General features: G+C 37.1%; 1 protein-coding gene across 1 annotated transcript in view; it reads left to right on the top strand.

Moving 5' to 3' along the window:
* The first annotated feature begins 1,432 nt into the window (after positions 1 to 1,432).
* LOC110452503 (NACHT and WD repeat domain-containing protein 2-like) overlaps positions 1,433 to 25,795 on the top strand; it is a 28,669-nt gene continuing 4,306 nt past the window's right edge. Inside the window, exons 1-6 of the mRNA XM_021501071.1 lie at positions 1,433 to 1,888; positions 16,903 to 16,991; positions 17,433 to 17,552; positions 24,027 to 24,239; positions 24,688 to 24,829; positions 25,069 to 25,640. Of these exons, the coding sequence (XP_021356746.1) occupies positions 1,771 to 1,888; positions 16,903 to 16,991; positions 17,433 to 17,552; positions 24,027 to 24,239; positions 24,688 to 24,829; positions 25,069 to 25,640 (1,254 nt within the window). The 5' untranslated portion in view covers positions 1,433 to 1,770. The remainder of the gene's footprint in view (positions 1,889 to 16,902; positions 16,992 to 17,432; positions 17,553 to 24,026; positions 24,240 to 24,687; positions 24,830 to 25,068; positions 25,641 to 25,795) is intronic.

A 25,795-nucleotide genomic window follows, 5' to 3' on the forward strand; every position in this document is an offset into this window, starting at 1 on the left:
GATAACATTTAATTTTAAAATGAAATTCATCTTCTATATCATCTTCATTACATAAAATACATTTTCTTTCTTCTCTAGGAATATATTTGTAACGGCCACGTTCAATGAACAGGTCATACGCACATAAACGCATCTTAGAAATTTGTTTTAAATAATTTAAATTAATTGCCTTATGAAGATATGGTTGCAATTTAATACTTTCCACTAAATGCTGATATAATGCTCCTTTAGAAGAAGAATGAACTTTCTCTAGACAATCTTGCTGAAAACTATCACATACTCGCTGCTTATATACTTCACTAGAATGATTAATACTATCAGTCACAAACATGTCTCCAAGGCCGACTCTTGATAGATCATGTTTTAAGTTAAGGATCCCTATCACTATCTGGACCAGGTTCGTATTGACAATAAGTGCTACGTGCCACGGCCGTATTTGCAGTAGCAGCATTTGTGTTCTTGACAAGAATAAACGATCACCCCAATTTTGTATCTGTTGATCTTCCCTTTATAATATAGTTCCAATCAATTTTACTCATTCTCGCGGTTTTTTTTTAATCAACCATTTTTACTCACTACAATATATGTGTTTCCTGTATTAGACACGGGTGTATCAAACATCGTCTTCATATCGATACCTTTAGTTTGAGTATAATTTGAAAATATAAAATGAATGTATTGGGTGCTAACATACATATATATCGAAGTTTTGAGCTGGTGTTACTGATATGCATAATGGCTACGGCTTGTAATACAAGTATGTGCATGTGTTTACTTCCTTTTACAAGGGAGACTGACGTTATGTTCTTTCAGAAATACCTATCGTCTGGCATGTTATTTTCTTTACAGTAATTTTTAGTCCCATCATGCCTATACACTACTAGTACACGTATGCGGTCTGATATGAAACGGTCGACGTACGTGCATCTGTATATTTATTATAGGATGTAAACAAACACAGTCAGTAGTAATTTTGTACAGTAAATCTTGATCAGATTCCCCACCCTGTGCGACCCCCGTCTATGATATCAGGTAGTGCTGGTGGTCCTAGCATTGAAGACCAGCCACCCGTGAGAACTGCAGGTGGAATTGGACCAACGACTTTGATAGAATAAACATAGAGACAATCGCAGTATATTGTTGGCAGGTACACCTCCCACTTCAATGCAAATGTTATAATTCCCGTGTGTTTGCGTTTTTAACGGCTTATAGAAAATATTGGCAAAGTCACAAGACTTGGAGAAAAGTTTAGTAAAGAAAAAGCCCGACTCTCTCCTTTCTGTATGGCTTCACATGTGTGTAGCATTATGTAGAAATGATATCAATAAGTTGGAGTTTAATAGCATACTTGGATCACTATACACAGGTAAGCACCGCATAGGTGTATAGGTATACGGGACAGCGACTATTTATAGCTCGTGCTGTATAGTAGCGTCCCTGGTAACCACTAAGTACGTTCCCGAGCTGTTATGGGACTACCGGACAGGTGTAACGGACATGTCCACAGTCGGGAGACAGTGTCAGGTATTTGCTGATGGTCATAGAGACGTGTAGTGGGGAAACAAAGATTGATTGTGGGACAGATCAATAGCTGTTTCTTCAAGACAACGGAGTGTAATAATGAGTCCCGTGGACGCGGCGTAACATTGACGTGTCGTTATAGGTGGAAGATACGGGTTTAACGGAGTTCTTATAGTGATAACACATATGTCACACGTGTGCAGACGAACATAAACCCCAAGGGACTCCGACTGGACCCAGTCACCAGACATGTCTGCTCTAACGGATCCGAATGCGCTGGAGATTCTGTCCGGGATGTTTCCACAGGGCAGGGTCCCCAATATTCCTGCCAGAGTAGTACGGGTGTTCCTCGCAGCTTCGGGACCAGGTAAATATAGCTCACGCATATATCCCTCGGGCCAGGTACCGTGATTCGCCAAATCTTTATATTAGTTTAATGATCCGTAGAGATATGTAAATATAAAAAAACAGGGAGCAAAATAAACGACACGGCATTGGTAGATCCAGAAATGAATTACGTGGGTGACGGTGGGGTGGGGGATAAAGTGGTTGACAGGCTCAGGTTGGGGTTCGGACGGGGACGGGGCTGTTCTAAAGCCATCTCCGGAGACCTTTTACACTGTGCTTACATGAATATATCTATCATAGTGGAAAGGCGACATTTTCCGTTCCCTGGTCAGACGTTCACTATATGCAGTCATCAAGTTTGTTTGTTTGCCGTGGCGTCACTGTTATGACAAAACCGGTGCCACCTGTGTGAATCTGTTGTCAGGTAACTAATTAAGGACGACTTCGCTGAATACATAATTAATGTCCCTCCCTATGTTTAGTACCAACCGTACTATGTATAACGCGAAACGACGTATTAATAGTCATTGGGCATGTACACGTACTACTGGATGGTTAAACACTACTTCTTCAATGAATGTTTACACGTATCCTTAGTTTTAAGTAAATCTTATGACTGTCCAAAATGTCTAGTTTATAACACGTCCAATAAAAAAACCTTTCATGTAACGTAAACGACCTTTCCTCTAAGTAACACGGATGAATAATAAATAGAATAATATATTTAGTTTAAACAGTATTTTATTCAATATATGGCAGTAACAAAATAATACAAAATCAACAAAGAGGATTCGAAAACAAGTACCTAGTACTTATATCAGTTCGTCTCCTTATCAATAAACCTGGCAGTAGGACGGCACTGTTACTTATATTAACAATACCACCGAATTAGATTAGATCTAAGTCCGTGACAATACAGAGGAAATGAAATCGATTACTCAACACAATTATTATATACCCATATGTATAATATAACAATAATTACGCTAATATACCTTTGTATAATTTATCGTGCTTGTTGGTAATGAACTTCACTTATATTGTCTGTGGTATGTACTGTTAATCGCTATTGTCATATGTACTGGTGTATGTTATACAATTCAGCCTCCGTGTTCCTTTACAGAAAAAAAAGTTAGATATATAATTCTAAATATCATTTATTGGTAACACGTTTTAGAACGGGGAACACAATGTTTATTTTAGTTTAACTTAAATTAGTTCATTCTGAACGCAGGCATATATCTGCCTCTATATTCAGATCATAGTCCTTATTTATTTTATCATGATAAATAACAATGTTTTTGGTGTGACGTCAGTCCAATGTTGTTGCGAATATCCTTTCATCACTTTCCCAAAATTTATCAATGCGGTTTTCGAAAGTTATTAGATTTGGTGCTTGAATCACGTTCTCATGTTGGTTGACCATGGGCGATATTCCTCTAAGTCGCTGAATCTTATATAACGGCGTAATCTTACACCTTGACAATCATGAAATAAATGGCATTACCAAGATGTTTAATTCTATCCGTTGCTTATTTACCTGTGGCTAGTTTGAGGAAGGTACATTATACTAGTTTACAATGTAGGCACTAACAAAACCCGTTTATGACATTCCAGAGATTTCCGCTCGATAAAGGTTTCAAACATGTTTGTCATGGTTCGTTAATCGCTATTGTTAAGACAGTACGACTTGTCACATCCATATGATTTGCCGTTATGGGTGTGTTCATTAGTACATATGACCCTGACCCAATACAAGTATTACTTAAACTAAGAATTAAACGTTACTTTATCTCGCTCGGAGCGAAAATATGAAAACAAAGCACATTTTTGGGGTCGAAAAGACAAAACAATGAGAATTAAGATTTGTTAATTCTCGCCTTTTCGGGGCGAAAAGACGGTTTTTTGAGTATCGTCTTTCAGGGGCGAAAAGACAAAACTCAACAACGAAATGGCACAAATCGACCATCGTATGTTGTTCAGTCTTATTAATCCATTTCAGACACTTCCTGTAATAAGAGTCTCAACAAACTGAAATCCAATTACTTATATCGTGAGATTGTTTTCGCCTCAGTTTTGCTCTATGACTGGTATACAACGGAAGTAACTGTCGTTCTGTAATCAATGATACCCGGCACTTTTCACCTTGTCGGTTATGATCCCTAAACACGGTAAATTCCGTGTGACTTGGTTATAATCCGTACACACAGCGCTTTTCCCAGTGACTCGGTTATGTTTCGTATGCACGGTACATTCCTTGTGTCTCTTTATACGTACGTATATGGTACATTGTGTGTGTTTCGGTACATCTCGGTATATTCCGTGTGTCTCGGTACTTTCCGAGAACTCATCACACAGTGATAAATGTTTTCCTTTAAAATGAAGAAGAGATTATTATTATCTTAAAGATATAAGGGTTGCGTTTTGAATTCTGCAATAAATAATGCATAGGCACGTCGCTGTCACTGTCGTCATTTCCCCTATGACCTCATGCGCGATGTTGGTGGTACCTTGTGTAACGTAAAATGACGTCGTTTTTATAATATTTGGCGTCGGGTTTTCGACGTTAACGTAATATACACGTTTCAGTGAACGGCTTCCGGGAAGAACGCGATCCCCAATTAAGTTGCTCTAAACCGCTTAATTATCAAAGATTACTCTGAAAATATCATCAAGTCCAAATATAGCTTTATTGTAACACGTTCTGAGGCCCCTGTTGTATTAAACCCATCGCCCACCCCAAACAAACGGTTCATATCACTTATGTACAAATGCACGGGGTTGGTGTTATTTGGTCGTTAAAAAATCTTTATGTGTATCGTCCTATTATTCCTCTATCGAATGTTTGGATTTACGTCAATAACACACGTGTATGGATATCGATTGATCCAAACAACAAAACGATACACAGAGACAGCTGATTTATAATGCAAGTTAACGATATGGCCAACACTGTATAGCTTAATGGCCGCATGCTTTTATAACCAAGGTCGACAGTTTTACAGAAAGGGAAGATAAGTAACACACAATATATTGGTAGGTGACCAAGCAAAAAATGCCAGCATAAAAAAGAATGCAATATTATAAATATTGTAAAACTCACGTTACAGCCATTGGAAGTTGACTGTTTTGGCTTCTCTCCCTTTTTAGTACAATTTTATTAACGAGGATAAGAACTATTGGGATATCTTGTGAAAGGCTGGCACTTGATCTCCTATTCTAAGTTACAAATAATAGCCTTTCTCTACTCGGAGCCTTAATATGTTTTGAATTAATTATTAACAATCAATAAACGCCATAGCAATATCGTTTCAAGAGCACACCTGACTACTTCCATTATTTACACAAGACCGCCGCTTTAGGTCTCCCACCAAGTCGGGTACAATAATGTATATCATTGTATCATACGGTAATGTAACTTTCCAAATTGTCTTGAGGTCTGGATACTTATTATAGTTGGCGATAGTGAATTCGATTTTTTTTCTAATGATACTGGTTGGAATCGATCACGTACCCTCGAAATTCAAGGGGATACTGACTCTCACTGAAGTTGCACACCACGTAAAGTGTCCTAGCAGCAAACTGAACACAGTCCGCTTATATATGTTAAAGTGTCATTAAAACTTCAGCACAAGCACCTTAAAATATAAATATGATGTTCTAACAGACTTGACACAAACCTCATTAAGCGAAGGTATATATGTTTACAATTACTATACATAACGGGGTAACAGCATTAGAGTATCTTTAGATATAAACACGAGTCGTGTTTAACGTTTTGTCAACTCAAAACGAATCAGAATGAAGTAATATTCATTCATTTTATTATCAGTTAATTCGAAGTTGTAAGTAGCTACATCAAGTTGCAGCCCGCTGTCGCGTCTCTCCTGGCGCGATATGATATGTGGTTATATATAACCGTGTTTTTATATATAACACGATATTCCCCTCATTTATAATTTAGCAGACCTCGGCATTTGGCTCAGTAACATGTATGTCAATGTAGGAAGGGGCTCCTCGCATAACGGTACACGGTTCAAATTTGGTTTCCGACTAATCGGTCAAAACAACACAATGTTTACACTTCACACATCGCCTAAAATTAAGTAGATTATCACATTTGCTAGTTTGATATATTTCGCCATATTGGCTAATTCTTTAGGATTATCACGTGCTGAACGCTGTCTAATATTCACGAAGCTTGATGTTACTTATAATCCTAATACATGTACTGACATTGATTATGATATGTGACACTACTGTGATTTGGAAAAGATTGCGTGCGATACATTGGACAAAGAAAAACCCATGAATACATCATCAAAATGAAAAAGGAATGGACTGTATTTATATTTACAGAACCATTTTAGTAAAACAACTGAAAAGAAATTAACAAGCATGGCCACATGAATATTGTCAAAACGTCGAGAGAAATAGAACTCGTAATACGTGTGATTTAACTGAACATGAATCAAATAAGAACTCGATGTCCTTTGTGCATTTATTTTTGATTTAAATTACACAAAGTAACTACAGCAATATACGCCCTATTTCGTTCCCTGCAGAGATCGTATCCCATTAAAACATTAATAAAGATCGTAGCTGGTTGCGTGCCTCATGCTGTAAAAACATATTAAGATGGGACCCTCGAGGATAAAGAATAAATTCCTATATCTCACACATTATTCACTTGGATTCAAAATAAACAGATAGTAGAGTGACAGCCATTCCAGTGTTATGCGATTGAAAAGCTACTTAGGATAGCAAAAGGAATCAATGAAGCCAACTGGTAAAACCTGACCTAGATGATTTCAAGGTCTCTCCTTCCAATGAATTATATAACAGTACTGGTACCGACAAACGTAATGGTTTTCTAGACTATAGACACGCATTTTTATTACACCATTCACATCAGAAATCAATAAAAATCATATGCATTATCAAACAATTCTAAACATATAGGATATAGTAACAACCCGACTGAGACGACCTCTGTCTTGACACTAACAGTATGAAGATATATATTATTTTGGTTTTATTGTGTTTAGCGTCCTTTTAACAGCCAAAGTCATTTAAGAACGTGCATGTTTGTAATGTGTGCCGAAGGCGGTATATTGGTGTATTTGCATCCTTGTGATAGCACGGACCTGATGCCGAATTTAGAGTGCTACCTCACTGAAACACCCACACCGAAGGCACCGAGCAGTATTCACCTGGTCACAGTATACTTGAAATGGATGCAGTAGTTGTTGCGATTACCCTAAATGTTGAACGTTTAGCATGGAATAACAAGTACCATTTTAAGGACTCATGTGTGCCCCGGCCTGGAACAGAACGGTCAACACTAAGGCCAAAAGTAAGATATTACCAAGCAAAGCTATAGGAAACAAAACAAAATTGTTGTGAGGTAGAAATAAAAAAAAATATAAATATCCCAAATGTTGCAATGGGAGTAGCAGATATGTTTTGGCCGTATTTGTGTTCCCTAGACGAGGACACAAAAGCTATTCCCCAATTCTGTAGGGGGATCCACATTAGTTACAACATGCAGTTGGTAACCCGACCTACTGACAAATTGAAGACATATTTTCATCATGAAGACAAATCTAAAAGTGTTGAGACCTGTTGGGCATGTGACGTGATAGAACGTACATCGGTGTAGAAATGTAAATAAATAAGTTGTATAGTGTGTAAACAGAAAATATCTCAGTATTATTCCAATGAAAAGAGCAATGTACACTGGGCCGATTCTCCCTACATATATAATACCGTTCTAGTATTGTCCTGTTTGCCGTGTCAACATGCTGTTCTGATAAATCTTTATAGGTATTGAATACCGCACTGGATTGGCCTGATTTTCACAGTAAACATGCTTTATTGTAATAAAACTAAAAGAAAAAGAGAACAGAAATACTATAAATAAATAACATTTCAAAATTACCTGTTTACTGTGACATTACTCGATGGTCCCTGCAAGTACACGCTGATGTATACACACTATCATGAAATTGAAAATAGCAATACACAACTCAACTTATTTATTAATTGATATTTATTTTTAAATGCCTGTTTTAAATGCGTGATTGAACGTAAGACTAAACAAAAATGCAATAAAACCTACATATTCCTTTTAAGGAATTCTCCGCCATCAACTGCCGATATTAACACCTATACTCAAACATTCGTATAATTTATGTCTTTAAATGTATGTCTACACATGTGGATAATAAATGTTCGTCGCCAAATTCTGTTGGCCAAGTGGAAATAACTACACTCGAATCCGCTTGACTTGAACATTGACTGGCATATTGGGTAGTTTGATTTTTAATTTCCGATTTAACATATTTACAGTGAATGACACGCTCCAGGCGATATCCTGAATTAAAACCCATACGGTATAAAACATGACAAGACAACATAACCATGCAGAGCTATAAGGAAGACGGGCTTAGGAGTTATGTAATATTTGTTTAAGTTTTGTCTAGTTCTGCTAAGTACCTTTCTCTTTTGATATTGAAATACAGAATCAGTCCCTGCAAACAGTGCGCCGCTCATATGCGCATTATTGTGTCGGAATTCACAGTAATCTTACCTGAAGTAACTAATCAGCAAGGATTTAATCAAGCGTGACTAAGATTGTTACCTAATCAACTTTCGGTCAAGGTCAATCGTACTTGAGTTCGGATTTATGTAAATCTCTTATGCTAATTTATAAACCACGAGCGAAATTGCAGTGGTTTATAATCACCAGTTAATGGCGCCATTAGTATTACCGTTACATGTATCTCCTGCTACTGAAAATGACAGAGAGGGCACTAGCTTCACACTCCTTCCCAAACATATAGATATCCTACGTGATAACCATAAGTTATATTCGGTCGTAGGTCAGGTGGTGATGATATAAACTGGTTCAAACGAGGAGCTGACCATCTCCTTAGGCAAAGCGAGGGCGGGGCAAACAGTGGTTATACATTTAAAATGGTAGAGATCCCAGTGCTATCTATAATTACCTATATATATCAAGGCGGCCAGGGTTCGATTCCCCGATCGGACGTGAATAGGTTTAGGGTCACCTGCCCGATTACGTGGGTTTTCTCCGGGTACTCCGGTTTCCTCCCACAATAGGACCCCGCNGTTTTCGAAAGTTATTAGATTTGGTGCTTGAATCACGTTCTCATGTTGGTTGACCATGGGCGATATTCCTCTAAGTCGCTGAATCTTATATAACGGCGTAATCTTACACCTTGACAATCATGAAATAAATGGCATTACCAAGATGTTTAATTCTATCCGTTGCTTATTTACCTGTGGCTAGTTTGAGGAAGGTACATTATACTAGTTTACAATGTAGGCACTAACAAAACCCGTTTATGACATTCCAGAGATTTCCGCTCGATAAAGGTTTCAAACATGTTTGTCATGGTTCGTTAATCGCTATTGTTAAGACAGTACGACTTGTCACATCCATATGATTTGCCGTTATGGGTGTGTTCATTAGTACATATGACCCTGACCCAATACAAGTATTACTTAAACTAAGAATTAAACGTTACTTTATCTCGCTCGGAGCGAAAATATGAAAACAAAGCACATTTTTGGGGTCGAAAAGACAAAACAATGAGAATTAAGATTTGTTAATTCTCGCCTTTTCGGGGCGAAAAGACGGTTTTTTGAGTATCGTCTTTCAGGGGCGAAAAGACAAAACTCAACAACGAAATGGCACAAATCGACCATCGTATGTTGTTCAGTCTTATTAATCCATTTCAGACACTTCCTGTAATAAGAGTCTCAACAAACTGAAATCCAATTACTTATATCGTGAGATTGTTTTCGCCTCAGTTTTGCTCTATGACTGGTATACAACGGAAGTAACTGTCGTTCTGTAATCAATGATACCCGGCACTTTTCACCTTGTCGGTTATGATCCCTAAACACGGTAAATTCCGTGTGACTTGGTTATAATCCGTACACACAGCGCTTTTCCCAGTGACTCGGTTATGTTTCGTATGCACGGTACATTCCTTGTGTCTCTTTATACGTACGTATATGGTACATTGTGTGTGTTTCGGTACATCTCGGTATATTCCGTGTGTCTCGGTACTTTCCGAGAACTCATCACACAGTGATAAATGTTTTCCTTTAAAATGAAGAAGAGATTATTATTATCTTAAAGATATAAGGGTTGCGTTTTGAATTCTGCAATAAATAATGCATAGGCACGTCGCTGTCACTGTCGTCATTTCCCCTATGACCTCATGCGCGATGTTGGTGGTACCTTGTGTAACGTAAAATGACGTCGTTTTTATAATATTTGGCGTCGGGTTTTCGACGTTAACGTAATATACACGTTTCAGTGAACGGCTTCCGGGAAGAACGCGATCCCCAATTAAGTTGCTCTAAACCGCTTAATTATCAAAGATTACTCTGAAAATATCATCAAGTCCAAATATAGCTTTATTGTAACACGTTCTGAGGCCCCTGTTGTATTAAACCCATCGCCCACCCCAAACAAACGGTTCATATCACTTATGTACAAATGCACGGGGTTGGTGTTATTTGGTCGTTAAAAAATCTTTATGTGTATCGTCCTATTATTCCTCTATCGAATGTTTGGATTTACGTCAATAACACACGTGTATGGATATCGATTGATCCAAACAACAAAACGATACACAGAGACAGCTGATTTATAATGCAAGTTAACGATATGGCCAACACTGTATAGCTTAATGGCCGCATGCTTTTATAACCAAGGTCGACAGTTTTACAGAAAGGGAAGATAAGTAACACACAATATATTGGTAGGTGACCAAGCAAAAAATGCCAGCATAAAAAAGAATGCAATATTATAAATATTGTAAAACTCACGTTACAGCCATTGGAAGTTGACTGTTTTGGCTTCTCTCCCTTTTTAGTACAATTTTATTAACGAGGATAAGAACTATTGGGATATCTTGTGAAAGGCTGGCACTTGATCTCCTATTCTAAGTTACAAATAATAGCCTTTCTCTACTCGGAGCCTTAATATGTTTTGAATTAATTATTAACAATCAATAAACGCCATAGCAATATCGTTTCAAGAGCACACCTGACTACTTCCATTATTTACACAAGACCGCCGCTTTAGGTCTCCCACCAAGTCGGGTACAATAATGTATATCATTGTATCATACGGTAATGTAACTTTCCAAATTGTCTTGAGGTCTGGATACTTATTATAGTTGGCGATAGTGAATTCGATTTTTTTTCTAATGATACTGGTTGGAATCGATCACGTACCCTCGAAATTCAAGGGGATACTGACTCTCACTGAAGTTGCACACCACGTAAAGTGTCCTAGCAGCAAACTGAACACAGTCCGCTTATATATGTTAAAGTGTCATTAAAACTTCAGCACAAGCACCTTAAAATATAAATATGATGTTCTAACAGACTTGACACAAACCTCATTAAGCGAAGGTATATATGTTTACAATTACTATACATAACGGGGTAACAGCATTAGAGTATCTTTAGATATAAACACGAGTCGTGTTTAACGTTTTGTCAACTCAAAACGAATCAGAATGAAGTAATATTCATTCATTTTATTATCAGTTAATTCGAAGTTGTAAGTAGCTACATCAAGTTGCAGCCCGCTGTCGCGTCTCTCCTGGCGCGATATGATATGTGGTTATATATAACCGTGTTTTTATATATAACACGATATTCCCCTCATTTATAATTTAGCAGACCTCGGCATTTGGCTCAGTAACATGTATGTCAATGTAGGAAGGGGCTCCTCGCATAACGGTACACGGTTCAAATTTGGTTTCCGACTAATCGGTCAAAACAACACAATGTTTACACTTCACACATCGCCTAAAATTAAGTAGATTATCACATTTGCTAGTTTGATATATTTCGCCATATTGGCTAATTCTTTAGGATTATCACGTGCTGAACGCTGTCTAATATTCACGAAGCTTGATGTTACTTATAATCCTAATACATGTACTGACATTGATTATGATATGTGACACTACTGTGATTTGGAAAAGATTGCGTGCGATACATTGGACAAAGAAAAACCCATGAATACATCATCAAAATGAAAAAGGAATGGACTGTATTTATATTTACAGAACCATTTTAGTAAAACAACTGAAAAGAAATTAACAAGCATGGCCACATGAATATTGTCAAAACGTCGAGAGAAATAGAACTCGTAATACGTGTGATTTAACTGAACATGAATCAAATAAGAACTCGATGTCCTTTGTGCATTTATTTTTGATTTAAATTACACAAAGTAACTACAGCAATATACGCCCTATTTCGTTCCCTGCAGAGATCGTATCCCATTAAAACATTAATAAAGATCGTAGCTGGTTGCGTGCCTCATGCTGTAAAAACATATTAAGATGGGACCCTCGAGGATAAAGAATAAATTCCTATATCTCACACATTATTCACTTGGATTCAAAATAAACAGATAGTAGAGTGACAGCCATTCCAGTGTTATGCGATTGAAAAGCTACTTAGGATAGCAAAAGGAATCAATGAAGCCAACTGGTAAAACCTGACCTAGATGATTTCAAGGTCTCTCCTTCCAATGAATTATATAACAGTACTGGTACCGACAAACGTAATGGTTTTCTAGACTATAGACACGCATTTTTATTACACCATTCACATCAGAAATCAATAAAAATCATATGCATTATCAAACAATTCTAAACATATAGGATATAGTAACAACCCGACTGAGACGACCTCTGTCTTGACACTAACAGTATGAAGATATATATTATTTTGGTTTTATTGTGTTTAGCGTCCTTTTAACAGCCAAAGTCATTTAAGAACGTGCATGTTTGTAATGTGTGCCGAAGGCGGTATATTGGTGTATTTGCATCCTTGTGATAGCACGGACCTGATGCCGAATTTAGAGTGCTACCTCACTGAAACACCCACACCGAAGGCACCGAGCAGTATTCACCTGGTCACAGTATACTTGAAATGGATGCAGTAGTTGTTGCGATTACCCTAAATGTTGAACGTTTAGCATGGAATAACAAGTACCATTTTAAGGACTCATGTGTGCCCCGGCCTGGAACAGAACGGTCAACACTAAGGCCAAAAGTAAGATATTACCAAGCAAAGCTATAGGAAACAAAACAAAATTGTTGTGAGGTAGAAATAAAAAAAAATATAAATATCCCAAATGTTGCAATGGGAGTAGCAGATATGTTTTGGCCGTATTTGTGTTCCCTAGACGAGGACACAAAAGCTATTCCCCAATTCTGTAGGGGGATCCACATTAGTTACAACATGCAGTTGGTAACCCGACCTACTGACAAATTGAAGACATATTTTCATCATGAAGACAAATCTAAAAGTGTTGAGACCTGTTGGGCATGTGACGTGATAGAACGTACATCGGTGTAGAAATGTAAATAAATAAGTTGTATAGTGTGTAAACAGAAAATATCTCAGTATTATTCCAATGAAAAGAGCAATGTACACTGGGCCGATTCTCCCTACATATATAATACCGTTCTAGTATTGTCCTGTTTGCCGTGTCAACATGCTGTTCTGATAAATCTTTATAGGTATTGAATACCGCACTGGATTGGCCTGATTTTCACAGTAAACATGCTTTATTGTAATAAAACTAAAAGAAAAAGAGAACAGAAATACTATAAATAAATAACATTTCAAAATTACCTGTTTACTGTGACATTACTCGATGGTCCCTGCAAGTACACGCTGATGTATACACACTATCATGAAATTGAAAATAGCAATACACAACTCAACTTATTTATTAATTGATATTTATTTTTAAATGCCTGTTTTAAATGCGTGATTGAACGTAAGACTAAACAAAAATGCAATAAAACCTACATATTCCTTTTAAGGAATTCTCCGCCATCAACTGCCGATATTAACACCTATACTCAAACATTCGTATAATTTATGTCTTTAAATGTATGTCTACACATGTGGATAATAAATGTTCGTCGCCAAATTCTGTTGGCCAAGTGGAAATAACTACACTCGAATCCGCTTGACTTGAACATTGACTGGCATATTGGGTAGTTTGATTTTTAATTTCCGATTTAACATATTTACAGTGAATGACACGCTCCAGGCGATATCCTGAATTAAAACCCATACGGTATAAAACATGACAAGACAACATAACCATGCAGAGCTATAAGGAAGACGGGCTTAGGAGTTATGTAATATTTGTTTAAGTTTTGTCTAGTTCTGCTAAGTACCTTTCTCTTTTGATATTGAAATACAGAATCAGTCCCTGCAAACAGTGCGCCGCTCATATGCGCATTATTGTGTCGGAATTCACAGTAATCTTACCTGAAGTAACTAATCAGCAAGGATTTAATCAAGCGTGACTAAGATTGTTACCTAATCAACTTTCGGTCAAGGTCAATCGTACTTGAGTTCGGATTTATGTAAATCTCTTATGCTAATTTATAAACCACGAGCGAAATTGCAGTGGTTTATAATCACCAGTTAATGGCGCCATTAGTATTACCGTTACATGTATCTCCTGCTACTGAAAATGACAGAGAGGGCACTAGCTTCACACTCCTTCCCAAACATATAGATATCCTACGTGATAACCATAAGTTATATTCGGTCGTAGGTCAGGTGGTGATGATATAAACTGGTTCAAACGAGGAGCTGACCATCTCCTTAGGCAAAGCGAGGGCGGGGCAAACAGTGGTTATACATTTAAAATGGTAGAGATCCCAGTGCTATCTATAATTACCTATATATATCAAGGCGGCCAGGGTTCGATTCCCCGATCGGACGTGAATAGGTTTAGGGTCACCTGCCCGATTACGTGGGTTTTCTCCGGGTACTCCGGTTTCCTCCCACAATAGGACCCCGCGCGCTAACATCCGGGCCAACAATAGTGATTAATATAGGTTGAAATAACTTATTTCATAATTGTTGTAAATAATTAATAAAATAAAATGTATAACTACCTATATAAACAATCGCTGATTATGAACATGTGTCTGTAGGGAGAGTATTGTGTGTGCTTAATCTTTTAATTCTCCCGTATAATCACACTGTAGAACTAGATGGGTGGCGGTATCAATGTACATAAAGCCACATGTATGACATAATTCTCTACCCTCACACTCCGTGATAGTTACAATTAACTGTATGACATATTGCATGACTTCTCTTTTGTCTGGAGATTTAATTGCTAGTCTCCATGATACGTGTGGTACTACCTAAATGACTGGGCAAGAGAAAATCTAGAATAATCGTCACCATTGACCATTCTTTCTCGCCACGCGAGTTTACGACATTCATTAACTATAACACACCGCATACATTTAGACGGAAAAGTACAGTTAGTTACAAAACATTAAACATTGGAAACAAATCATATTTTTGTAGTATTCTTAATATATCAACCCCGACCTGTAAAAGAATATCAAAATCACTATGGTTTTCATACGATTATTCATTGACAAGATTACTTTAGTGAGCTTCATGTATCTAGTCGTTTGGCATTAAACACGAGTCTCATGGTAAATGATTCCTTTCTTTTCGATCGAGGTACACATGTGACAAGTCACATTAGTTTCGACTGCGGTTTTATTTTGTATGACATATGTTTGTCATTCATAGACACGTACTGGTCATCATATACACGTAATGGTCAGCATCGGCCCAGTGTTTACCACTCATAGGCACGTAATGGTCATCATTGTCCTAGTGTTTACCACGCATAGACACGTAGTGGTCACCATTAGCCCAGTGTTTACCACTCATAGACACGTAATGGTCACCATCATCCCATAGTTTACCACTCATAGACACGTAATGGTCAGCATTGTCCCAGTGTTTACCACTCATAGACACGTAATGGTCACCATTATCCCATAGTTTACCACTCATAGACACGTAATGATCATCATTGTCCCAGTGTTTACCACTCATAGACACGTAATGGTCACCATTAGCCCAGTGTTTACCACTCATAGACACATAATGGTCATCATTGTCCCAGTGTTTACCACTCATAGACACGAAATGGTCACCATTATCCCATAGTTTACCACTCATAGACACGTAATGGTCAGCATTAGCCCAGTGTTTACCACTCATAGACACGTAATGGTCAGCATTGTCCCAGTGTTTACCACTCATAGACACATAGTGGTCATCATTGTCCGAGTGTTTACTACTCATAGACACGTAATGGTCACCATTAGCCCAGTGTTTACCACTCATAGACACATAGTGGTCATCATTGTCCCAGTGTTTACTACTCATAGACACGTAATGGTCACCATTATCCCATAGTTTACCACTCATAGACACATAATGGTCACCATTAGCCCAGTGTTTACCACTCATAAACACGTAATGATCATCATTGTCCCAGTATTTACCACTCATAGACACGTAATGGTCGCCATTGTCCCAGTGTTTACCACTCATAGACACGTAATGATCATCATTGTCCCAGTGTTTACCACTCATAGACACGTAATGGTCAACATCGGCCCACCCATAGACACGTAATGGTCAACATCGGCCCACCCATAGACACGTTATGGTCAACATTGTCCCAGTGTTTACCAGTCATAGACACGTAATGGTCACCATCGGCCCAGTGTTTACCACTCATAGACACGTAATGGTCAACATTAGACCAGTGTTTACCACTCATAGGCACGTAATGGTCATCATTGTCCCAGTGTTTACCACGCATAGACACGTAGTGGTCACCATTAGCCCAGTGTTTACCACTCATAGACACGTAATGGTCAACATTAGACCAGTGTTTACCACTCATAGACACGTAATGGTCACCATTGTCCCAGTGTTTACCACTCATAGACACGAAATGATCAGCATTGGCCCGGTGTTTATCATTTTAAAAACATATCATATTCTTCAAAACAATATTTAGATGCTTGAGACAGGATTTGGTATGATTTAAGTTAATGAAGCAATATCAAATTTGGAATCTTCAGTGATTATCTATTTCTGATATTGTAGATACGATAGCTGAGAGAAACGTAATTATACAACGTGTCTACCCAGAGCTGAGGGAGTACTGCCGGAACAGACATGGCGTCGAATTTCAGGTAAATAGCTCGTATGCATAACAGGTTATTTCATTTTTGAAGACTATATTAATTATGATTTACCGTATACAATGCCATTTCAACAAAATCCAGGTTTCTTTTGTGTTGCAAGTCGTTTCCGCTTACTAAAAGAAAGAATTTGTTTCAAATGTCCCAAATGTTTTAATGTAATTGTTGTGTTATTATGGATCAGAAGATACATATCCATGATTCTTTTTGAAATGTCCACGTATAAATCAGATTTTTATTCTTCTTCATGGCATTGTTTTAGACATTTGCCACATTGTGAATTAAAATATTTGGGATCTGAATGAGTTGAATTGATAGAGCTCAGTCAACAGTCATGGTTAGACATTTCCCTGCTGGTCTCCGAAGTAATATCTAAAGGTGTACCGAACTTACTACTAAGATTTAGAATTACCAATTAGCATTGGTTTGTAGATGATTGACCTTGATTGGGGAATACCGCCTTCAAATCTAAATATAGACAACACTCTTCCTGACTTCAAGCTTAGAGAGCTACAGCGCTGCCAGAGAAGTTCTGCAGGCCCCAATTTTGTGGTAGGTGACATTCATTTTCTAGCACGTTAGCAATTCATAAGAATTGTCAAGGAAATGATTGAAATATACCTTTTTAGTAAAACATTTCTTAAAAACATATAGGTCAATTGGTATTTGATCGTTGTTGTAACTCAAATGAAATGAAAATAAGTCAAGGCGAGAAGTATTAATATGAGGTCTTCGGTTCCCTATGTATCGTTTTGTGTCTTTGTCCCTATGCACAATCTTCTATGTCTATCTTGTTTTGTCATGATGCTAGCTCTTCGGAGATAATGTTGCATGTTTACGTACGGTAAATAAAAGTGAAATGCCCAGATAGCACATTGATAGTAAACAAGAAAAGTGTCAAATCTCGTGAGACATGTACACATGTTAACACGTGATTGCCTACCTCGCACTTTGTCACAAATAACCATATAATATAAAAAGCTTTATAACGAATTGGATCCTACTCAGCTAGTGTTGACACAAGCATGATTACAAACGTTATAGCAATAGGGCGTTGACAACACAGCTTCGAGTTAATCTGTTATTGAACCTGGGTATATTTATATATATTGATCTGGATTTATGTTACGCGACCGTATAATTCTTCTCACCCCACCCTCTTTGTAATGTATCCTTCGTAATACACGCTGTGGTGTTCGGAGAGTGTCAACGCACCATTACGTTAGCAGTTTTCTGATACGAAAATATCCTTGCTTGACACAGTGTTATACTTAGTTATGCATCTTCAATTATTACCTGTAAGTCATCTAGAGACATACATAAGTATATATCAAGTATTAAACGAACGTTTGCACCTGATAAGCTTATGTCCTTAAGGTTCTGAACCCTTCGTTTTAGACTCAAGGTACTGACGTTATAAGACTCAATGTTCCTTAATCCTTGTTATAGATTCAAGGTTCCTTAGTCCTTGTTTAGACTCAAGGTTCCTTAATCCTTGTTATAGACTCAAGGTTCCTTAATCCTTGTTATAGACTCAAGGTTATGAAATCTTTGTTATAGACTCAAGGTTCTTTAATCCTTGTTATAGACTCAAGGCTCCTTAATCCTTGTTATAGACTCAAGGTTCCTTAATCCTTGTTATAGACTCAAGGTTCCTTAATCCTTGTTATAGACTCAATGTTCTAAAATCCGTGTTATAGACTCAATGCTCTGAACAACTCGTTATAGACTCAAGGTACTGCCGTTATAGACTCAAGGTTCCTTAATCCTGGTTATAGACTCAAGGTTCCTTAATCCTTTTTATAGACTCAAGGTTATGAAATCTTTGTTATAGACTCAAGGTTCCTTAGTCCTTGTTTAGACTCAAGGTTCCTTAATTCTTGTTATAGACTCAATGTTCTGAAATACCAAGACTCAAGGTTCTGAAAACTTTGTTAAAGACTCAAGGTTCTGAACAACTCGTTATCGACTCAAGGTTCTGAAAAACTCGTTATCGACTCTAGGTCCTGAAATCCTCGTTATGGACTCAATGATCTCAAAACTTTATTTTTGACTCTAGGTTCTAACCAACTCGTTTTAGACTCAAGGTTCTGAAATCCTCATTTTAGACTCAAAGTTCTGAAATCCTCGTTATCGACTCAATGTTCTGAACAACTCGTTTTAGACTCAATGTTCTGTAATCCTCGTTATTTACTCTAGGTTCTGAAATCCTCGGTTTAGACTCAAGGTTCTGTAATCCTTGTTATAGACTCAAGGTTCTGAAGAACTCGTTATAGACTCAATGTTCTGAAATACCAGTTATCGGCGATAGGTTCTGAAATCCTCGTTATAGACTCAAGGATCTGAAATCATTGTTTTAGAGTCAAGGTTTTGAACAACTCGTTTTAGACTCAAGGTTCTGAAATCCTCGTTATAGACTCAATGATTTGAACAACACGTTATAGACTCAAGACTCTTAAATCCTCGTTATATACTCTAGGTTCTGAAATCCTCGTTTTAGATTCAAGGTTCTGAAATTATCATTATAGACTCAAGGTTCTGAAAACTTTGTTAAAGACTCAAGGTTCTGAACAACTCGTTATCCACTCAATGTTCTGAAAAACTCGTTATCGACTCTAGGTCCTGAAATCCTCGTTATGGACTCAATGATCTCAAAACTTTATTTTTGACTCTAGGTTCTAACCAACTCGTTTTAGACTCAAGGTTCTGAAATCCTCATTTTAGACTCAAAGTTCTGAAATCCTCGTTATCGACTCAATGTTCTGAACAACTCGTTTTAGACTCAATGTTCTGTAATCCTCGTTATTTACTCTAGGTTCTGAAATCCTCGGTTTAGACTCAAGGTTCTGTAATCCTTGTTATAGACTCAAGGTTCTGAAGAACTCGTTATAGACTCAATGTTCTGAAATACCAGTTATCGGCGATAGGTTCTGAAATCCTCGTTATAGACTCAAGGATCTGAAATCATTGTTTTAGAGTCAAGGTTTTGAACAACTCGTTTTAGACTCAAGGTTCTGAAATCCTCGTTATAGACTCAATGATTTGAACAACACGTTATAGACTCAAGACTCTTAAATCCTCGTTATATACTCTAGGTTCTGAAATCCTCGTTTTAGATTCAAGGTTCTGAAATTATCATTATAGACTCAAGGTTCTGAAAACTTTGTTAAAGACTCAAGGTTCTGAACAACTCGTTATCCACTCAATGTTCTGAAAAACTCGTTATCGACTCTAGGTCCTGAAATCCTCGTTATGGACTCAATGATCTCAAAACTTTATTTTTGACTCTAGGTTCTAACCAACTCGTTTTAGACTCAAGGTTCTGAAATCCTCATTTTAGACTCAAAGTTCTGAAATCCTCGTTATCGACTCAATGTTCTGAACAACTCGTTTTAGACTCAATGTTCTGTAATCCTCGTTATTTACTCTAAAAGTTCTGAAGAACTCGTTATAGACTCAATGTTCTGAAATACTAGTTATCGGCTCTAGGTTCTGAAATCCTCGTTATATACTCTAGGTTCTGAAATCCTCGGTTTAGACTCAAGGTTCTGTAATCCTTGTTATAGACTCAAGGATCTGAAATCATTGTTTTAGAATCAAGGTTTTGAACAACTCGTTTTAGACTCAATGTTCTGAAATCCTCGTTATAGACTCAAGGATCTGAAATCATTGTTTTAGAATCAAGGTTTTGAACAACTCGTTTTAGACTCAATGTTCTGTAATCCTCGTTATTTACTCTAGGTTCTTAAATCCTCGGTTTAGACTCAAGGTTCTGTAATCCTTGTTATAGACTCAAGGTTCCTTAATCCTTGTTATAGACTCAAGGTTCCTTAATCCTTTTTATAGACTCAAGGTTATGAAATCCTCGTTATATACTCAATGTTCTGAACAACGCGTTTTAGATTCATGGTTCTGAAATCCTCGTTATATACTCTAGGTTCTGAAATCCTCGGTTTAGACTCAAGGTTCTGTAATCCTTGTTATAGACTCAAGGATCTGAAATCATTGTTTTAGAATCAAGGTTTTGAACAACTCGTTTTAGACTCAAGGTTCTGAAATACTCATTTTAGACTAAAAGTTCTGAAATCCTCGTTATCGACTCAATGTTCTGAACAACTAGTTTTAGACTCAATGTTCTGTAATCCTCGTTATTTACTCTAGGTTCTGAAATCCTCGGTTTAGACTCAAGGTTCTGTAATCCTTGTTATAGACTCAAGGTTCCTTAATCCTTGTTATAGACTCAAGGTTCTGAACTACACGTTATAGACTCAAGGTTCTGAACAACTGGTTATAGACTCAATGTTCTGAAATACCAGTGATCGGCGATAGGTTCTGAAATCCTCGTTATAGTCTCTAGGATCTGAAATCATTGTTTTAGAGTCAAGGTTTTGAACAACTCGTTTTAGACTCAAGGTTCTGAAATCCTCATTTTAGACTCAAAGTTCTGAAATCCTCGTTATCGGCTCAATGTTCTGAACAACTCGTTTTCGACTCAATGTTCTGTAATCCTCGTTATTTACTCTAGGTTCTTAAATCCTCGGTTTAGACTCAAGGTTCTGTAATCCTTGTTATAGACTCAAGGATCTGAAATCCTTGTTTTAGACTCAAGGTTTTGAACAACTCGTTTTAGACTCAATGTACTGAAATCCTCGTTATAGACTCAATGATCTGAACAACACGTTATAGACTCAAGGCTCTAAAATCCTCGTTATATACTGTAGGTTCTGAAATCCTCTGTTTAGACTCAATGTTTTGTAATTCTTGTAATAGAACTCAAGGTTATGAACAACTCGTTATAGACTCAATGTTCTGACTAACTCGTTATAGACTCAATGTTCTGAAATACTAGTTATCGGCTCTAGGTTCTGAAATCCTCGTTATAGACTCAAGGATATGAAATCCTTGTTTTAGACTCAAGGTTTTGAACAACTCGTTTTAGACTCAATGTTCTGAAATCCTCGTTATAGACTCAATGATCTGAACAACACGTTATAAACTCTAGGTTCTGAAATCCTCGGTTTAGACTCAAAGTTCTGTAATCCTTGTTATAGACTCAAGGTTCTGAACTACACGTTATAGACTCAAGGTTCTGAACAACTGGTTATAGACCCGATGTTCTGAAATACTAGTTATCGGCTCGAGGTTCTAAAATCCTATTTATAGACTCAAGGGTCTGAAATCCTTGTTTTAGACTCAATGTTCTGAGCAACACGTTATAGACTCAAGGCTCTAAAATCCTCGTTATATACTCTAGGTTCTGAAATCCTCGGTTTAGACTCAAGGTTCTGTAATCCTTGTTATAGACTCAAGGATCTGAAATCCTTGTTTTAGACTCAAGGTTATGAACAACTCGTTTTAGACTCAAAGTTCTGAAATCCTCGTTATAGACTCAATGATCTGAATAACACGTTATAGACTTAAGGCTCCAAAATCCTCGTTATATACTCCAGGTTCTGAAATCCTCGGTTTAGACTCAAGGTTAAGTAATCCTTGTTATAGACTCAAGGTTCTGAACAACTCGTTATAGACTCAATGTTCTGAAATACTAGTTATCGGCTCTAGGTTCTGAAATCCTCGTTATAGACTCAAGGATCTGAAATCCTTGTTTAAGGCTCTAAAATTCTCGTTATATACTCTAGGTTCTGAAATCCTCGGTTTAGACTCAAGGTTCTGTAATCCTTGTTATAGACTCAATGTTCTGAACAACTCGTTATAGACTCAATGTTCTGAAATACTAGTTATCGACTCAAGGATCTGAAATCCTCGTTATAGACTCAAGGTTCTGAATAACACGTTATAGACTCAAGGCTCTAAAACCCTCGTTATATACTCTAGGTTCTGAAATCCTCGGTTTAGACTCAAGGTTCTGTAATCCTTGTTATAGACTCAAGGTTCTGAACAACTCGTTTTAGACTCAAGGTTCTGAAATCCTCGTTATAGGCTCAAGGATTTGAAATCCTCGTTATAAATTCAAGGTTCGTTATAGACTCAAGGCTCTGAAATCCTTGTTGAAGATACAAAAGTTCGAAATTGGCTTGAAAAATGCGCAAACATATATTACCTTCATATACTATCTGATAAGCGTTTATTATACTTTGCACTTTTGAAGTTGAGAGCAATATTTGCCTGTGTAAATCTTACATAATCTTACTGTCTAAATGTATCCTTTGGACACATTTATTTAAGACATCGCAAACTTTATAGAATCTTTTATCTTTTTCTCAAAATATTTCATATACTTTTAAGAATCTTATTTATCTTACATACATGATTTCTGAAAATCTGTATACCTTACGTACGATATCTAATAAAGTTGATAAGGTATCTTCTGTAACATATTTATTACCCCAGAACTCACTGATGCACTGTTAAGTTGGCTTGCCATAAATACGCCAATATATTCTGCTAGCTTCCCGTATATCATTGTGAACAGGTAGAAACCAGATAAAATGTAACAGGAACGACAAAGTATTTAAAGAATGGTTGTATTAGCTGGGCATTAGATATAGGTATACCAGTATGAACTTATAAGCCAGCCAGATTTGTAAGTTACTAAAGCAACTTTAGACTTCTAAATAGAGAATCTCGAAATTGAACCTTTATTTTTGTTTTACAACAAAACAAAATATTAAATAAATGAAAAAACCCCACATCCGTAAAGAGTTATGAATATATTGACGGGATGAAAATTGATTTTCGATTTCAAGTCTGATTATGGAAAGCACAAGAGGTCCGTTAGATACCCGTTTATTACGTAATTCATACCAGTTTGTTTTCATAAAACAATTTTTACATGTACATGTCGCCAGTTCTTAGTCATTTCGTTTCTTAATCCAACCAAAACTTAAATGGTCGGAGATAACAGAGAACAGATATTCTAATCTAGGTACTTTTTTATTAAGATTCTCACTGAATAGATCTGGAATCAGGAGTATTCATTCCTGTCTAGGTTTTTTAACTATTAACTGTTATGAAGCGTACTAGCATGCATGACATTGTTATCCTTTTTCTATTTGTGTTATTTAGGCGTTGATTGGCCAGAAGTATGGGGACCGGTTACTTCATTCATCGATTCCTGCCGAAGAGTTCGATACTTTGCGCATGTCACTTCATAATCATAAAGGAAGAGAAACTCGAAATGCTCCCATACTGGACACGTGGTATGCTAGGGACGACAACTCCATCGCGCCGGTCTATGTCCTGAGGCCCATAGGTGATATTATACCGGAGTATAAAGAGGTACGTCTCGTAAATTCACGATGACATTTTCTGTTATCTTCATATTGAAGATTCGAATTGTATTAATTGTCGTATATTCATTTAAAAAAAATCTAAAAAGGTTTCAAATGTTTTGAAATTTCGATCTAAAAACGTAAAAACGAAACCATACCTTTTTTTAGGTTTTGCTAATTCAATATTATGATGCAAATACAAAAACTCAAAAGCATTTTGTTTTTTTGATGTTTTAAGGTTTTGGTCAGGAAAACAATCTAATTATCAAAATAGTTTTTGAATTTCGAATTGCTAAGCGTTATGCAGACGGTATTAATACCTGCAAAAGACACCGTAATTTGCACAAACGCCTTTATTATGACTGTTTGAGAAGTCGGTAATATTGTTAATTACATTAGCAAATAAACATCTTTCTCCTGTCGATGATTAAGAGAGTTTGTCAAACGTTTTACAGGATGGTGATCGACACAGTGAGGGAGTGTCTAAATGGTTCGAGGTAAAGACGGAGATGAGACGACTTTTCCGGAAGGCCGCAGACTACTGTTATCTTGAAGGACAAATTACCAAGGAAACTAAGGACAAATACTCCATGTCAGGTGAGCATCGTATCTTCTTCTATTCATTTCTATTAATTTCCTGTCCTTTTTTCCTTTTAGTGTTAATAAACGTTTCTATGCGAATTTGAACGGTTTCATTGATTTCATGCTTAACCTAAGATATTCGTGATCAAAATATGTTGAGACAGTTTGGAATTGAAAATTTCTCAAAATGAAACCCAGTAATCCTGACTCAATATACTTGACATTGTTGCTTATTAGAGTCTTATTCCTTTCAGAGTTAGACAGCCACATTCATCAAGGTATTGAAGAGTCTGACAACCCTCTCAACAAGTGTACATTGATCCTCCGAAACATCGTCGATCTTAAGAATTATTTAGATGACCCAAAAGCCAAAACCTTCGCTGAGGTTGTCTACAATGAGAAGTACGAACAGTTTGAATTAGAAACGGAATCGACTCAGATGCTTACTAAAATGAAGGAGGATGCTGCTTCAATGGTATCACCGAACGTTCTTTCCTATGATGTATTGTGGCGTTATGATGACGTCATAAGCCCAGAGTTACACAAGGATTACCTGGACCAGTTGTATTCCGAGTTCAGCATATTGATGAAAGAGTTAGTCGACCGCTCAGTACCGACCACCGTGTACGATTTCCAGTCGGACATCGTCGAGGAGACTATGTATCACTGGTTGCGTTGCCAGGATATTGCCCGGACATTCTGTGGCAGGGAGGAGGAATACGGTCTCCTCACCGAGTACCTACTTGGGACATTCAATCAGCCAGTAGCCGTGTTCGGTCCACCAGGTTCCAGTAAGACTTCCCTGTTGTCAAAGGTGGCTATGGAGGTAGGCTTATTTCATTTGAATCAGTGAAATTGTGGAGATATCATCCTTTTTATCAGTTGCAAATTTGTCTTTGAAAATAAAAAAAGAATACTTCTTAAAAAAGGTTATGAAAACGTACTATAAGAAGACAATTGAAACTTTTGAATGTATCTTAA

This window comes from Mizuhopecten yessoensis, unplaced genomic scaffold (assembly GCF_002113885.1).
Source record: "Mizuhopecten yessoensis strain PY_sf001 unplaced genomic scaffold, ASM211388v2 scaffold6719, whole genome shotgun sequence".
Taxonomy (NCBI): Eukaryota; Metazoa; Mollusca; class Bivalvia; order Pectinida; family Pectinidae; genus Mizuhopecten; species Mizuhopecten yessoensis.